This window comes from Nicotiana tomentosiformis, chromosome 1 (assembly GCF_000390325.3).
Source record: "Nicotiana tomentosiformis chromosome 1, ASM39032v3, whole genome shotgun sequence".
Lineage (NCBI taxonomy): Eukaryota > Viridiplantae > Streptophyta > Magnoliopsida > Solanales > Solanaceae > Nicotiana > Nicotiana tomentosiformis.
Window position 1 is genome coordinate 47,370,899 of NC_090812.1, and position 17,708 is coordinate 47,388,606.

The window sequence follows — 17,708 nt, forward strand, 5'->3', positions numbered from 1 at the left end:
CCCAAAAAATGATGGAGAGATTATATAGTACTCCTTACCAGTACTTAAAAAGGGTAGACGGAATGGAAGCCACACTTTTTTTTTTTATTTCCATGTAAATACAATAACAATAACTATTCCTCAGTCCAAACAAGTTGGGGTTGGCGATACTTAAATAACTTCTCAAAAATAATAAAATTATGAGTCATACTTTCTTTTCTTATTTTAAACGTCAATTTAATTTAATGGAAAAATTATACAGTATAACTGCTTTAAAAAATAATAACTGACAAAATATATAATTTTTGTATATTAGTATATAATATTAGGAGTGGCAAGTGGGCCGGGTCGAGCCCTAAATGGTCCTTAAATAAACAGGCTAAACTGTCCCGGACTAAACGTGCTTTTTGCAAGAATCGGGCCCATGAACTCATGATCTCGGGCTAAATGGGCCGGGCTCGCGATCCCAACGGGCCCAACGACTAAGCAATAATTATTTTTAAAAATTAAATAAAAATTAGAGACAAAAAGATGTTAAAAAATTATCTAAGGCAATGCCTTGTAAATATTATAGAATTGTGACCTAATTTTTTAATTCAAATTTAATGACAAAAATATTGTAAAAAGTTATTCAAAGTAATGCCTTGTAATTTTATTATAGCAATAAAAAATATGGCAATATATTTCTTAGTCTTCCTCCCCCCTATGGAATGAGCACAATTGTAAACAATTTTTTCACTATTTTTTTTTGATAAAGTAAACAATTGTAGCAAGTATATAAGAAAATTAGAGAGAGATTTTGATAGATTGATATTGATTTTGTAAGAAAATGAAAGAATGAGGGGATATTTATAGTAGAAAATAGGAAAAAGTGTAATAATAAAAAATTTGGGGTTAAAACTAAGTTTGGGGGAAAGGGGGTAAATGACTATTTTTTAAACCCCCAACAACTCTTTTTTTCAAAAGCCAAAAAAAAATATCCGTTGGGCCCGTTTGGCCCTCCAAGGGACGGGAACCGGCCCACGAGCCCGGATCGAGCCCACCTCTAGCGGGCCTAACGGTCCCAGCCTGTTTAGCCTGCGGGCCCGGATTCGGTCCGACTCACTTGCCACCCTTATATAATATACATATAATATTTATATGTATACATATTTTTTAAATTATTTGACTAACAAATGTAATTATTTTTGGCTGACTGGCCAAATTTGTAACTTGCCCAAGTTTAAATGCCTAAAACTAAATACTCCTAGTAACATAATAAAGAAAAATTGGCACCGTGTGACAACATATAACATGAATTGGTAAATTTTTAGCCTTAGTTACGTTTGGCAAAGACAACCCAAAAAAATTGGCACTGTATAGCCAAATTCTAGAAAACCCTACTTCCCTATTTATTCTCTCGCATGACTCAACTACATCTGATTTCTGCACGAGAAAAAGAGCATGAAATGCTAACCTCCTTCGACGACTGCAATTTCAAACTCCGCCTCGTCACTGTTTTGCTATGAACTTGAGATTCGTTATTTAGAAGACAAATTAGATTGCAAACAAACAAAATATAATTTTTTTTTGTTATTAAAAAATGCAGATATATACTTACACATATATGCACATGTATCATACATTTGGGGTCAATACTTTTTGATGGGTGGATTCATCCTCATTTTTTTCTTCGCTTTTTTCTTTTGTTTTTTGATTGAAAAATAGTTCTAATTCTCATCTTGTATATTAATGTATTTCTACCATCTATATTCATGTATATTCATAAGAAATTATGTGTTATACATTGAGCTATACATAGAAAAAAAAATTGATATATATTTTGATATACAAAAAACAATTGATATACATTTTGATATTCACATAAAATAAAAATAAAATTGTAATATACATTTTGGTATACATATTATTTGATGTGTTATACATTGTGATATACAAACAATATAATTATTTTTTGTTATACACTTGGATATGCATTGACATAGAGTCAACAATAAATTTTAAACAATTATATTTATAATTTCATATTTTAGATATACAATAAAATTTTAATATACACAAATAGGTAAAATAAATTATGGTATTCATCTTGATATACATATTATTGTTGTGATATATATATTTATTGGCTATCTGGTGCCAATATCTATAACTAGGACTTTTTAGTGCTAATTATATGGGTAAGTTGTTACACCATGCCAAAATCCCCATGATAAAACAGATGAAAATCTGAATTTGAATGGGCATAAACACGGGAGAAATTCAAAAATAGCCAGATTTACAAGTGGTCATTCAAAAATAGCCACAGTTTCAAAAACCATCGAAATTTAGCCACTTTTTATGTAAAGATAAATCTAAACGAAAACACTGTTCAAAATCCGGAAAATACTCCAGCATAATATACTGGAACTCCATTATATATATATTGGAGTTCCAGTATACTTTGCTGGAACTCCAGTATATATACTGGAGTTACAACAAAGTATACTGGAACTCCAGTATATTATACTGGAGCCAGCAAAGTATAACAGTTCAGCATAATATGTTGTAAGTTCATACACAGGTGCACCGAACTCCAGTATATTATGCTGGACCGATCTCTGTTACAGCAAAATAGTAGTTATTTTTCAATGACTTGGCAAACGCCGGCTATTTTTGAATGATCAATCCGGACTGGCTAGCCCGTGCTGTTTGGAGAGGCCTTAGGAGTTGGGTCCAAATTAGTATCGATGCGAACCCGTCCGAACTAAGTAAAAACCCTTGACCCGCTCCAAATCAGTGTTAGGGTTTCAGAAAGCGCACTACGTTCCCAGCTAGAAGCACTTGCTCGATCACACAGTTGGAGAATCAAAAATGGGAAAAGCAAAGAAAGCCCCCAAATTCGCGGTGATGAAGAAAATGGTTACTCACAAAGCTATCAAACAGTGAGTTATTGATTCCCTCTTTTGATTTTCTCCACTAGCCCTTCGACTTTCTTGTGTATTTGATTTTCAATATTCGAATTTCAATGGTGTTCTGTTTCAGGTACAAAGAGGACGTTTTGAACCCTAATAAGAAAGATTTGACTAAAGAAAAGCTCCCCAAAAACGTGTAAGTTTCTAATTCTGACCTAAAGAAATTACTTGACAAAAGAAATTCTTCACAAGATAAAACACAGAATTTTGTTATGATTTCAGGCCTTACGTTTCGTCTGCGCTTTTCTTCAAGTACAACACAGCTCTGGGACCGCCTTATCGAGTTCTGGTCGATACTAACTTTATCAATTTCTCCATTCAGAATAAAGTGAGTGACCTTTTGTTGGCTTTGATAAATTAAAAAATTATTATTGCTGCTCGGTGTTGGTGTCCTTTGGCTATAGAAAAGAGAAGTTATGGTGAAAAGGGGAGCATGATATATATTATCTCGGCTTTTACAGTTTTTCACTCACCGTCGTTTAAGCCCATGTTATCTCATTTTATCGACCTGCCTATGCTTGACAGCCAGTATTCAATTGAGTATCATAAAGTTTTTTATATTCAAATTTTACAAGTGATGGAAGTTCTAGCTTAGCTTTCTGTGGTGCTAGGAAGACTTCGCTAGTAACAACCATCATCCAATTGGAGAACGTTCTTCCAACTCCCCACCTAGAATGAGAAAGAGCAAAAAACGTTCTCTTCTCTTGTTTTTCGTTGCCCTCCCCTCCCTTAATTTTCAATTAGATGATAGTGGTTATTAGCAAACAATGTGGGTCATATATAGTTTTTGTTTGGTCTTTGTCTAATGAATTCATTTGCCTTGATATATGTTAATTCTGATTGCTGTAACTGATCGAGCTGTTCTCTTATGTTTTAGTTGGATTTGGAGAAAGGAATGATGGATTGTTTGTATGCCAAATGTAAGTTCTCTCTATCCTATACAGTTTCTCTTGGCTATAAGCCTTGTATTCGTGATCTAGTCTTCCCTCAGTAGGATACTTTTGTGATCAAAGTAACAAAAGTAAATCTATGCACTTGTTTTCAGGGTAGGATGATATAGTATAATTCCAAGTAAAATTTGGAAATCAAATAGCAATTAACAGATGAATATGATCAATAACTGTGTTTTGAAATGTGGTAGTTTGTTTAGTGCATGCATTTAAATTTTTCGTGAAGCAAGTACTTCGAGTTACAACCTTTATGAGTTCACCGCAATATCCCAAAGACGTGAAGCTTTATATTAACTTTTACAGTGATTTTAATTTCTTTGAATATGTTTTCCTTCCACAGGTACTCCGTGTATAACAGACTGTGTTATGGCTGAGCTGGAGAAGCTGGGTCAGAAGTACCGTGTTGCTCTTAGGTACTTTCTTGTTTCATATTATCTTTTAATTCTATGCCACTTGTTAAAATGAAGGAAACTGGACGATATTCATGTGAAGCACGGCTTGGATATAAATTGTTACAGCTCAATACCATATTCAGCTTTTCTGATATCGTAGCCTAGCATGTTTAATTTGATGGTTACCTGTTAAACGTGGTTTTGGAACTATGCTTGAAATATGAATTGGGAACTCAGTCATGATGATTAGAAGAAAAACTTGACATTATTGACCTATGTAGACACTAAACAACTTCTGAAATCGGGGAAAATGGACAATAAACTAGTTATGTCTCTCTATCTGTGTGTTTCTCTTAGTTTTTTATTTTAAGCTTTCTAGGCTAGCCATCCATGTCATGTGTGCATTGAAACTACCTTCCAGAGTCTGTTTTTGATAGCAATAGCGGGATAGCATGGTCGTAAATTGAGTCAGTAAATTCCATGTTATTAGGAGCATTGATGGAACCAGCACGGGAGATTTTAGATGGTATTATTGGATTTATATTTCTATATTCTTTTGGAAGTTCTGTTGCAAAGAATATATCTGTGTCTCCCTTTTGTTTTTAATGTTTTATATTTCTACGAAAAATATCTTTCAGCATCAGTAAAATTTGTGGCAAAACCAGAGGGCCTTCGGTTGTTATCCCTATGTTAATGATGTTCTTATTCTCTCTTTTTTTTCTTCCTTTTTTATGAATAGAATTGCAAAAGATCCCCGATTTGAAAGGCTTCCCTGCACTCACAAAGGAACATATGCTGATGATTGTATTGTTGAGAGAGTTACTCAAGTATGATCTTAATCCGTCATGTATAAATGTTCTCTGAATGTATTAGTTGTGGTTGTCGTGTCGTGTTGAAGCAAATTTGTTTATGATCTTTACTACGTGTGTGGATGATTTTGTTCCTCTACAGCACAAGTGCTATATTGTCGCAACATGTGATCGAGATTTGAAGCGTAGAATACGCAAGGTATGACATATTAAGCTGGTATTCCTGTTCTTTTCCCTACCTCCTCCTCATCTTTTCTACTGCTAACTATTCACTTATACTGTTAACTGTTGGATGGTCAGGTCCCTGGTGTACCAATCATGTACATTACTCAACATAAATACTCCATTGAAAGGTTGCCTGAAGCAACAATCGGTGGAGGTAAAGCCTATACACTTGTTTTAGCTGCAAAAACCTTCTACTCAAAATATCAAGGAAAAATTCTTTTCCACCTGAATTGGTTTCTCATCTGATTCTTGCAATTCAATTAAGAGAACGAAGGATAATTACTTGAGTTCTTTCTCCTTATCCTTCTTATTTCCTGCTAATTTATCTGCTAATGTCTATTGTTTTTACTTATACAAAACGTCCACTGATGCAAAATTAAATACGTTGCATCGTTGTTTGCAGCTCCAAGATATTGAGTACGTGTTTCGAGCAGTCAAACAATGGAATTTCCAAGACCTTGGATAGTGGTTCGAATTCCCATCACGGCTGTCGCTGCATAGATTACCAGATCTCGGTGCGTTGTGCAACGAAAAATGCTGAAGTATCAGTCGAATCTCAATTTTGTACCCGGTGGATTGTTATGTGTTCCTCAATGATAAAGAAATATGTTCGATTTTGTTTAGTTAGTATCTCTAGGTGCTGCCCCCGTGTGTCTTAATTAAACAGCCAATAGCGGTGTCCTAAGGCATTCCAAACAGAACTATAATCCATGCCTCCTTTAATGTGTAAGGGGGTGTTATCAACCTTGTCTGATTTGGCCATCTTTCCTTTGCCACAATTTGTGCTCACAACAAACTCTCTTGCTCTGATGAATCGGATTAAGCTGCCTCTGGTTACGACTTAATTGCAGCTTTTTTGTGAATTTTATTTCTTGGTTTAAAGGACAAGAAAAAACATATACTCCACCCCCAAGAACAATGCTACTTTTTGCGTAGTCAAACGATCATTACCTAACACTCGATTTTTTATGATTTGGAGTGAAATTTAACCTATGATTATAACTTAGTTACACAATTTATTAGATCGCCGATTAATACTTACCAAGAGATTTATACATAATTGCTTGATAAATGATCTAACCTATAGAATTTAGATTCACTTCCAACAAAACTAGAACGGGAGTAATGCAATCGATAGCAACATATATGATCCAAATGGCCTCTCACAGATCTGATGGATTTTTGCAAATGTTCAGCTGAACTCAGTTACATCTTAGTATACACCAACGTAACTATTATCTTAACAGAAAGGTATAGAGAATTTTCTTTTAAGTTACAACACATACAATCGCTGAAGCTCAGCGTGTAACTGTCTCCTAAATGAACGAGTAGAGAGGGAATCTTGGAGAGAAAATTAGGTATGCAAAAAAAAAAAAAAAAAATGTAGAAAAGAAACACTACCATACATGCACATGCTTGGCAACAATATCAGAAGGATGCATCTATGCTCAATACCCTCTCATACTCAACATAAACCTATAGCATCCCTCTGAACAAAAATGAAAAAATGGTGGGGATTTTGAAAAAATAATATTAACCAAATTAGACTACTTAACTTTGGACAGACTACTGTAGGCTAGTGCTACCTCATAACTGTTGCTGTTGTCGTCGTTGTGTTTGGATGTTCCAACTCCTCGGGTGGAGGCTTGACATATTTTCCTAATGCTTTTTGATGAGTTCGTTTCTTAATCCTCGAGATTTTATCCTTACTTTGTTGCCTCCTTTTCTCCTTCTCTTTGTTTCTCAAATTTCTCTCTTTCTCATAGATACCTTGCCAAAACACTTCACCAGTTGACGGCCACAACCACCTTCTTTTTGGGTGGTCGGTATCCATCTCCTCAGCCAGCTCCTCGTCCATGCTCTTAAGAGTGTTAAGTTGAAACCATTTCACCCACATTTTGCCTTTACGGCTTTTTAGTCTATGTTGTTCTTGCATTAAGCCCGTCTGTGGATCCACGTACATCATTCTTCTTGCACTATGGTATGCCCAAACATTTACAAGCATCTCAAGGACTCTAGAATAACAATGTTTGTCCTGAAAAATGTCAGAAAAATTTGATGGTTACAAGCTAAGTCCATAACAATGTCAACAATAATATTATTTTCTTCTGGGCACCAAGTTTTTTTCTTCCTTTTTTTTTTTGGGTGGCTCCTCCACTGTTCCTTGAGCCGAGGGTCTATCGGAAACCTCTCTATCTCAATAAGGTAGGAGTAAGGTATGCGTGCACACTATCCTCCCCAGACCCCATTTATGGGATTACACGGGGTTTCTTCTTGTTGTTGTTCTTCTCTATTTCCTAAAGACTTCACATAACTCCCTCCTTTAGCTCAATCTGCTAGTTGTTTAATAACCAGGTCTCAGAAACAGGAGCTTAGTGAGCAAATTCCATAGCATGTGCAAATGCATGAATAAAAGATGGTAAAGATGCATTTTGTTCACATTTTAATGTTGTGTGCCTTCCAAATTAGGAACACTACCTTGGTCAAACTCAGATAACATCGGCCACTTCGATGGTGATCTTCGTAAAATTGTGAGTCGAGTGCATCAACAAACATCCTGCGAAGAAAGATGACATCTTTAACAGAACTTTCACTAAGGAAAATAAACCAGGACCTCAATCTCAGGATTCAACTAAGAAAAAGCGTTCAAACCTTGAAAACATTACAAACTCTAGGAAGGACTTGGTAGGCAAAGCCCAAGAGTGCATGACAGACCATGTGTCTCCATCCATAGGCATGGGAGGAAGAGAGCTCAAATTCTGTTTTAAGCCGTACATCTTTTTTAGCGCCTCAGAGAAAGCAAACCTTCAATAGATCACGTGAAAGACATTAGGTAATACATCACGAACAGATATCAAACATAGGAAGTGTTTATTTGAAGCAAGGATGTTGCGAATCATGACAGTAAATTTAATAAATGTAGGGAGTCTTACTGGCAATTTCCAGCGTTAAGAGCATCACAAAATGACCAGAAATCTTGTCTAAGCGGGTTCCTTGGGTCCGCATCCATACAAGCCCAAAAATAGAGTGTGTCACCATGCCTTCGCGCTTCAATAGCATCAACTAGTGACTTTTCAGCAGTGTTGGACAACAATTGCTGTTTATGCAACAATGTTAGTGTAAATTGTAAATCATAAAAACCAATGGGTACAGTAATGCAACTTGCACTAAAAGCATCAATTCACTTAATTCACTTGCCAAGCTAGACCTATCAACACCAAAAATATTCAAACAAACTTGCTGGTAAGTTACTTGTCCCATTCAAGGCAGAAGTGAAGAACCTCTGGCCACTTAAATCTAGACAAGATTCAGCTGAAGCAGTAAATTTGAGAGCGCAAATTAGCAGTCCTTTACTTGATGAGTCACATTGTTTGGCCGAGACAATACACGACAAGTTACCTCCTAGGATAGCAACTACCTTCCAAAGCCCACATTGATCAGCACACACACACACACCCCACTCAAAGAAAAAAAAAACTATCAAGATTTTCTATGCTGTAAAACATTTAGATTTTATAATTGGATGGACCTCTTGGTTTCTAGTTTATTCAGCCAGAAAATTGAGGATTTAAAACGGATTCATTGTGGCCTATTATGGTGATTGGCCTTGAAATTTCTTATTTTAATAGGATATTTGTGGCTACGCATTATCTCAAAGGGAATAATAACACGGAACTTATGCATTTTGCTAAAGAAAGTTATGTTCAGACTTGAGCCTTTGTTGATACTTTACTGGATTTTCAACATTTCCATAAACTTATAACAGAAATGATTATGTTTGTACTTCATCAAAATGACTCACAGCCATGTTTATAGTTATGCATGAGTTAATACTAGAAGATTTCAAAATTCTTTTTCCATATTCTGGTAATAGAATTTAACTATTTGATCATAATATATTAAGTCAAATTTCCTTGGGAAGAGTTGGAATTTATTTTACAACTTCGTACTTTGGAGACAACCATGTGTGGACCACCTTAAGCCCTTACTTCCCATCTGGGAAGGTTAGGTTTCTATGCACAACCTAACTTGAAGAAATCATACTCCACTTAGACCCATGAGGCATTGGTGATGATATAGATGCATATATTGTAACTATTTTTAAGAAAATGGACCTCGGGCGTAACTCAACCACATAAACTAGCTAAAGAGGTGAGGATTTTCCAAGACCATATAAGGAATGTAGGAGACAACAGTTCATTCTCTCAACCAATGCGGGAAATTCTTAAACTATGATTTAGATGCATACATCTGGACCTTTGTTTTTCTTCAAGACTTTTACTTGAATGAATTTAAATTTGAACAGTCATATGTGATTTCGACTCTAGGTCACTCCAGGTATAGACTACCATTTTCAATAGGTTTGAAATTATTTTTAGGATGTTGGATAGCTTATTTAATAAATATGTTGAGTGCAGAGGTTGAAGCATCTGAAATCAAATTTATACGAGTTATTCCTAATAAAGACTGCAGGGTATGGGTCGTGACAGGTGAACCAACATTCACATAGTTACTTGACATCAAGAAGGTAAATGGAGATAGTTGTCACCAAAACTAGTCTGTCAAAAAGGCAATTCATTAGAGCTGAAAAAGCGAGAGAAATCTAGACAGTCCTGCCCCCATACAGTGAAAGCATGCTTAACACAACCTATAGCATAAAAGGTATTTGAGCCGCGTCTAAACTAAATTGGACAAGGGCCATACTCTCTCTTCTGTGGATATGCTATCATGTAGCAAAAGAACAAGTTGCCTAAAGTACAAACGAAAATGGTGACATCCATGAATAATATATACTCCATTTGTTTCAATTTATGTGACACACTTTTCTTATTAGTCTGTTTCAAAAAGAATAACACATTTCTATATTTGGAAACAATTTAACTTTAAAGTATCATTTTTTACCCATTTTACCCTTAATGAAAAGTTTTTATAGCCACACAAATGTTATAGAATGTTTAAGACCACAAGTTTCAAAAATCTTTTTCTTAAACTTTATGCCAAGTCAAACTACGTCATAAATTGAAACGGCGGGAGTACCTGTCTTGCTGATGCTCTCCAAGATTGAAACCCTATCCAGGCATTTTTGTGTATCCTATCAATCCTGTTAGCAATAGCGAAAAAGGCTCCATATTCACCTAGAATGTCTCTATAGTAAGGGTTATTTAGAAGTGGAAGCCGAGAAGGACCATCAATATCATCATGACCGGATCGTCTCCCTTTGGTAGACTACAATGAGCCAATTCAGATACACATCAGACTGGGGAGTGACGTTTTATTATCCACCAGCATCAAAAAGATTATGAATCGTACTATCAAAAGCTTTGACAGTAAATCACATTGAAAGATCATAACTAAATATATCGACACTAAATGAAAATAAATAGTACTTCACCAATTATAGCTAGTACCATGTCATTTTGCAAATTAAGTTATATTTTCTCTCTCGCTGTCAGGTTGGCATATTTCAATGGAGAAATAAAAGGGCATTGATAAGCCAAAGGAAACACCCCTCCTATAGCAAATTGTCAATTCAACTTTTGAAAAGATTTCCCACAGAGAAATTGATAAAAAGAAAAGGAAAAGAGAAAACCACCAAATATATAAAGCAATTTTGTGACACGCTTGGAAAAAGTGATTTGTTTAAGCTTAAAACATACAAACACTATTGCAAAGCTTCAATTCCTATTTCTTTCAGTAGCACAAAATTTCAGTTTATTTTACATATGGGTTCATGGTATGACTTAAGAAAATGAATAAAACTAAGGAGAGAACAAATAACTTTATGCTACCAGACATAACCTGCCAAGCAAGCCAAAGAGAAATAGCAACCAATTTGAAATCAAGATGACTCACAAGTCCAAGACCACGATAAAGTGTTGTACTATGCAAGAAGGGCCAGGTCCCTTCGCCGAAATAAGGTTCATAAATGCACAATGGTTGACCAGTTCTTTCAAGCTCCCCATCATCCCTTTCACGCAAATCGTTCCTGGACCGATCAGCCCTTTTGGCATTTCTGTATACTTCTTCCCATGTTCCCCGAGGTTGATCGGTTCTGTCCTTCAACTGCATCGAATTCAAATGCAAGCAGATAAAAGTCACATTAATCTTCGGAATGTGCCAATTACAAAACAACTCCTTTTGCTTTGGTGGTAGAAGTAATGACTACGTCACAAAGTCGAGTATTCAAGGGAGATCAAACGGAAGAAGTAAGGGAAACAACAGCAAGTCCAAGAATCAATTACCTCTTGGTCTTCTCTTCGCTTTCTCACATTGGCTATCTCAGTATTTCTGTGGTCCTCCCAAATGCCGTACAAAAAGTTCTCATTCTTCTCCACCACAGCTGCAGAACCCTCTCTTTGAGTCGGATTCCATTGCCTTTCAATCTTACTCAAATAACTTGAGGTCTTCAAAGTCTGGTTCTGAGAATATTTTGTTTCGATCGCTTCAAAAAGATGCCACTGCCATTCTGCTTTTGGTTTTTCAGGAATTTCAGTAACAGCCTTGGGATAAGCAACTTCGGATGGAAATCGGAGAATGTTCTCCAATAATAAAGCATACCCTTCCACACTTTCTGAAACCATAAGGTTCCTTGCAGTATGTTGTCCAACAGAAGCAGCATTGTGGGTTAGAACTAATAGTTCACCATTTGATACGAGTTGCAACATGATCTGTGTTAAAACGTTGACATTTTCTTTTGGAAAAAGATAGCCATTCACACTATCATTGACCTAATAAGAGTGTAAAAATAGTCAGTCCCTTGCTTTAAAAGTCAAAACCACCCTACATCGACCTAATAAGTAAAACACTTAATTCCTTTCTTTAAATGTCAATTATTATTATACATTTAAGTCCGTGAAGACAAATTATTCAGTGCATGAGATATGTTTGACCAAATGCTTTGTGCACTGGGTGTGTTAAACTAGGCCAAAGAAAAGCTATAATTGTCTTAAAACATATCAAGTACTAACCATTAATGAGTTAAGATACGTACATATTTCTTTATCATTGGTAGATCTGGAGCCACTATAGGTTTCCCAAAGCACATTGCCTTTAGCAAAGTGATTGGAAAAGATTGCTCCTCACGGAAAGATGCATATATGACAAGGTCAGCCACACTCAAAGTTTTATCTGTATCTTCGGCAGGAGCAACGTGCTTCACCATTCCCTTGGGATATCTCAAGTTCCGCGCAATAGCCTATGGAAATCATACTGCCAAGTTACTACCCGTACATATGAGAAGAACCAAAAAGAAAAAAAAAATTACAGACATTCAAATTGCTAAAGTATATACCAAGAAAAGAAAAAAAGATCCTACCTCCACAGCCACACTGTAATTGGCATTTGAACCCCCAGCCAGTACAACAATCTTGAAACGGGAGTTTGAATTGCCATCATTTGTTAATTCAGGAAAAACCGGTAATAAAGCCTGTAAAACAAGGGCTTGTTCTAGCCAGAGGCCTTTATATAGAAGCTGACTCCCCACAACCACAATAACAAAGTCTTCAGGTGCATAGTCCATCTTAGCTCGTAAATTATCATTGGATACATCCATCGACATATCAACTTCCCATGCTTCTTTAGGAGAACCCGGAATAACAAAGTAGTTTCCAGCATCACAGACTGAATAAGCTATCTAAATAATGTATGACTCATAGTTAGCGCACAGATAACACTGATTCCTCACTAACAAGAACCAAAGTATGAGAATGCGGAAGGGAGTTTGAATAACAGCCGTTTCAGAAGGAGAATAATTTTAATAGTTGATGATGAGGACATACAAATTGTGTTTGCTTTGGCAGAAATTAAGGATATCTAAATATTTCATGGATTACATGTTATTTCCTTCTTGGGAAGGCAATATAATGTGTGAGATGACCTCTACCATGACAACTCTATTGTGCATTACAGAATACCAACACATAAAATGAGTGCAAATCATTTTTCACCCAGAATTTTCAGTAGTTAGACATGCATGGAAGCTAGACTCTTGTTGCACACCTGTACTTGAGAGACAAAGGAGAGAACTAAGTTTGATTAAAGAGCAATACCGGTAGGATATAGTTTGGGAAGACAACAACATTGGCACGAGTAAAGATTTTTCTCCAGTTGTCCACAACATTGTTCTGCCCACTTGAAATATACTGCTCCAACCGAGAAGCAAGTGTAACTTCATTAATGGTCCATACCAGAGGTACATTCTTGAAAGGCTCCTGCATTACACTGTCACAAATATCATTAGAAAAAGGCACTGGAAAAGAGTGCGATAAGAGAAAGGAAAATGATGCAAATTAGACTTCTTATCACCATAGTTAAGAAAGTGCAACATAAATACAAATGCTTTGAAAATAAGATACGCAAGAAATGGGCAATACTTAATAGAATGTGATCATTTTAAGTGACAAAGTTATCTAACAAGACTCTCTCTGAGCCTATATAACATGTGAGATAGATTGACCAAAAATTCAATCTAAAACCAAACCTGTCTGGAACTCAAAAAATTATGAGATCTTCACAAGAAGACGTAATCTTTTTTTAAAAAACTCAAAACAAGGAAGACATAATACTATATATTATTAAACACCTATACCGTTTCTAAAATGCACGGTTGTACAGTCTAGTATATGTTCACACCATTAATAGGATCTGGCCTAAAATATATTAGAAAATTGCACCAGATATGCACCACATAAAACCAAAATCCAGATTAGATCATTTTCTACCTAAAGAAAAGGGAGCTGAAGATCATCAGCCTACTAAATTAAAACACCCACGAAATCACTCCTGAAGAGCCCCAACTAGGAAATCATCAGCAATTCTTTCAACCAGAACCAGAACATAACTAACTTGAATTCATTGAGTTTTATAGCATCTCCTGTGTGTATCTTTGGATATATCAAACAATTATGAGTTGAATTGGTTATGTAGATATTTATCAGGTAAGGCAGCAATTCGCATACTCCATGAAGAATGAAAGGAAGAAAATGACAAAAGTATTAACGAACAAGAGAGTGAACGAAGATATCTGATACAGAAAAGAAAAAGAAGTCCTTACCAAGACAAGACATGGACAGCTTCAAGAGAGTTCACCAGTATGCCGTCATAGCTACATAGAGTATTGTAAAATAATCAGAAAGTACGTCACTCCGATTTTTCGGTAATGGATGGATTCTGGGTGGTGAAATATTTAAATTTCTAAGGCACAGGAAACTACAACCCCTAACATGCCATGTAGTCTAAAAATATATCTAATGAAGAGTAGATAAAATTACGTCTATTCCAGAAGCCTAGTAAAGGTATACAACAAGTAGAACAATGATTCTTGAGCTACAGCCAAAAAGTTTTCTAACATCAATAATCATCAACATTAATCAAAATTTATGCAATTATTAGAACAAAATAGAAAGATACATACTTTAGCCAATCTACAGAGATCTTTGTATGTCCATTGGTGTTCATGATGATGACTGGAACTCCTACGTCTTTCCAAATGGACCTCACTGGACCATCTTCAAGTGAGAGCACCTGCACATTTTTGGAAGGTCATAAGTGGCAAAAGAAATAACCATCTCATTCAAGATAAGGTGCAAACTTGATTTATCCCATAACCTCTGATACTTCTAACCTAGCAGGATATGCCAGCTGTAGTTGTAGAGACCAAGCAACATTCATGCCTTCTTTGTGCTAGTAAAAATTATTAAGGAAACTAAACAGTAATTGTTTCGAGAATACATTATTGACATGAACTTATTTACAGGTCCTGTTGGATTGCACAAACAATCTTTCACGGTGCTATCCATAAGTTGAACACTTTCAGGTTGCCCATTCTTAAACCACCAAGTGCGCAAAAGCTGAAATTCCAGCATCTTTATACAATAAGCTAAGGTGATGTTAGTTCTTGACTTCAGTAGTCACTAGTACTATGAGCAGGAGCGGAGCTACCCTTGATTGACTCTCCTTACATTGTGTAGATAGGTCAAAAAAAATTCTTTTATGTATTCATACTACATGTTATATGTTGAATCCCCTTGGCTGCTTTGCATGTTTACTTCTTTATATTTTGAATCCCTTAGTGAAAATTCCGCTCCGGCGCTGACATCCCTAATAGTGATAACACAATTAGGGATGTCAGATGCTTTCTTCCTCTTGATAGTGATAACATACTGACTCTGAGTTGGCTAAAGACATCCCATTGATTACCAGTACTTACGAAGTCTAAATAAAGAGGAAGAAAGTATTTGACATCCCTAATCGTGTTATCACTATCATTAATCTCAGAGGAAAACATCCAAAACCTTGTTTAACTTTCTGATCAATTCCAAAACCTAGTTTAACTACATAGCAGCTAGCATTGCTTACATTTTTATGAGTCTTCAGGTACTAAGCAAAACACACAAAAATTACCTCAATTTCGTAACCAATCTCCCGTAATGCAGCTGCAACATTAGCCATCATTATTTGATATGGATCAACCAACAAATTAGCAAATACCTATATATGCAGCCAACAGAATGAATCAGAAACTACTTCAAAGGAACAAAAACATACAGTTAAAGTAACAAAATTCTGAAATTATGACTTAACCACAATCAAGATTTACTTTAAATTAGTAAGAATTGAACTGGAGTAATGCTTACCAAAGCCAGCTTAGGTTTTCTATAACCAAATCTCAGTACAGTTCTTGAAGCAAAAGTTCCATTGGCCTCAACAGCCTCATCGCGAAATTTAGCGAAAAGCTTCAAAGGCTCAAACTTGATATCTTCCCCAAAATCCAAAGCCCCCAACTCTTTCAAGAAAGCTAAATCCACTACTCCACTATCTTGAGAACTCAGATTCCCTGATTTTTCCATTAAAGAAGCAGGCAAGAGCATCTGGAAGAGAACAACAAAGAAGAAAAATACAGCCACAGTACAAATCCATTGCAAATAATTGATCTTGTTAACAAACAAGAATCTTGCAAATCTCGATCTGACTGCTCTTTGACCAAATGCATTACTCCTCCCACCAGTTGCTGATGCAGAACGAAGCAAGCTTTGATCTTTCTTCAAAGAAATCCCATTTTCAAGAGAACCCATTTACAGTCCCATCAAAATAATCACAAAAAAATCTTATATGCAGCACCAACTCATAGAAGCAAAAAGCAACTAAAGAAAGAACCTTTCGGAAATTCAAGAACAGAGCTATCCACTTCTCCTAGTCGTATTTGGAAGAGCTTAAAAAGAATATTTCTTGTGATGTCAAAAGAAGAAATAGCAGGGAGTGTCTTTGTTTTCTACCACTAAAGAAATCAAGAAGATGCCTGTGAGTTTTTCTCTTCTTCTTTTTTTCTCTTTCTTGAGTTAAAGGCAGCTTACATCACATTAAATATAAAAAATAAAAATCTGCATATATTAAGTAATTTTTATATGAAAAAGGAAAGAGAATATGGCTAATTGTTGATGCAAGAAAGAACAGAGCAGAGGATGCAATAAGAGATTAAGATAGAGCCCATGCGGCTGCTCTGCTTACGTGGCATTGGTCGTCGTCGTTAGTCAACCGTAATATACACAATCTACTAAATACACGCAGATTGTAATAGCACTAACTACAATGATGGTACACAAAATATTTGAATTTTCGAACAAAAGCTTAACAGATTGTAAATATCTAAGTTGCTCAATTCAAATACTCCATATAAAAAAACTTAATTATTTTTCGTTGCTTAAAAGACTAATTACATATAATTTTACACTAAAAGTATACATTGGTAATATTAAAATAGAGAAAAAATAATTTGTTATAGCCATTACATTATAACTTTTTTGTATGTTGCACCTGTAAAATTTCGCTGGATCGTTGTTGTTGTTGCTGCAATTATTTGCATAACCTAAATCTTTTTTTGGTACATCCATTTGGTTCAAAAAAATGTTGTGGGAAGTTAATGGATTATTATGATGGATATGATGCAAGTAATTTTTTACAAATTGAGTATAATATTTTACATATTTTTAAAGTATACAGATTATTGTAGAAATTTAGAAATCTTATTCGATAAAATTAGGAGTTAAGTTTCTTAATGGAGTAATAGAAAATATTACACAATTAAATTACTTAACCAATTACAAGTAATCTTCTATACTCTAGAGGAGAATATGTGAGTCAATAACCTAGAGGAAAGTGAAGGACTGAAGGTATTTAATTTATTAGAAGCAGTCAAACTTCACTGTGTACTACTTTCTCACGTGATTTTTTAGATTTTTTTGTAGTCCAAAATGTTTAATTTATTCAAATATCACAAAGGAAATAACTTCTTTTTTGTCAAAATTAACCTAAAAATAAAGAACCTAGAAGTATTTATTGTATTTCAATGAACAAATTAAGGTTAATATGATTATTTTTACTGTTAATTAATATTAAAAGGTA

At 35.3% G+C, this 17,708-nt stretch overlaps 2 protein-coding genes across 2 annotated transcripts; one reads left to right on the plus strand and one right to left on the minus strand.

Moving 5' to 3' along the window:
- Positions 1–2,745: 2,745 nt before the first annotated feature.
- On the plus strand, positions 2,746–6,172 carry LOC104088401 (uncharacterized). The gene is made up of 9 exons (XM_009593059.4): positions 2,746–2,903; positions 3,004–3,069; positions 3,156–3,261; positions 3,811–3,853; positions 4,224–4,296; positions 5,015–5,102; positions 5,227–5,283; positions 5,385–5,463; positions 5,713–6,172. The coding sequence occupies exons 1-9, from the start codon at positions 2,833–2,835 to the stop codon at positions 5,724–5,726; spliced, it is 597 nt and encodes a 198-aa protein (XP_009591354.1). The 5' UTR covers positions 2,746–2,832; the 3' UTR covers positions 5,727–6,172.
- Positions 6,173–6,456: 284 nt separating this feature from the next.
- LOC104088400 (uncharacterized) lies at positions 6,457–16,733 on the minus strand. Its single transcript, XM_009593057.4, has 14 exons — positions 15,944–16,733; positions 15,711–15,797; positions 14,722–14,831; positions 14,362–14,412; positions 13,358–13,529; positions 12,625–12,942; positions 12,301–12,504; positions 11,552–12,037; positions 11,163–11,372; positions 10,347–10,535; positions 8,243–8,406; positions 7,962–8,114; positions 7,788–7,866; positions 6,457–7,344 (listed from the first exon to the last, which is right to left on the minus strand). Exons 1-14 carry the CDS (start codon positions 16,379–16,381, stop codon positions 6,892–6,894), a joined length of 3,114 nt encoding a protein of 1,037 aa, XP_009591352.1. The 5' UTR covers positions 16,382–16,733; the 3' UTR covers positions 6,457–6,891.
- Positions 16,734–17,708: the final 975 nt, after the last annotated feature.

Excerpts from the sequence above, each read along its gene's own strand:
- LOC104088401 (XM_009593059.4), top strand. The coding sequence starts at position 2,833 with ATGGGAAAAGCAAAGAAAGCCCCCAAATTCGCGGTGATGAAGAAAATG. Across the intron at positions 3,854-4,223 it reads GGATTGTTTGTATGCCAAAT|GTACTCCGTGTATAACAGAC; the intron begins GTAAGTTCTCTC and ends TTCCTTCCACAG. Across the intron at positions 5,103-5,226 it reads TTGTTGAGAGAGTTACTCAA|CACAAGTGCTATATTGTCGC; the intron begins GTATGATCTTAA and ends GTTCCTCTACAG.
- LOC104088400 (XM_009593057.4), bottom strand. The coding sequence starts at position 16,381 with ATGGGTTCTCTTGAAAATGGGATTTCTTTGAAGAAAGATCAAAGCTTG. Across the intron at positions 14,832-15,710 it reads AGATTGGTTACGAAATTGAG|GTGCTCTCACTTGAAGATGG; the intron begins GTAATTTTTGTG and ends AAAAATGTGCAG. Across the intron at positions 13,530-14,361 it reads GCTGTCCATGTCTTGTCTTG|TGTAATGCAGGAGCCTTTCA; the intron begins GTAAGGACTTCT and ends TATTTGTGACAG.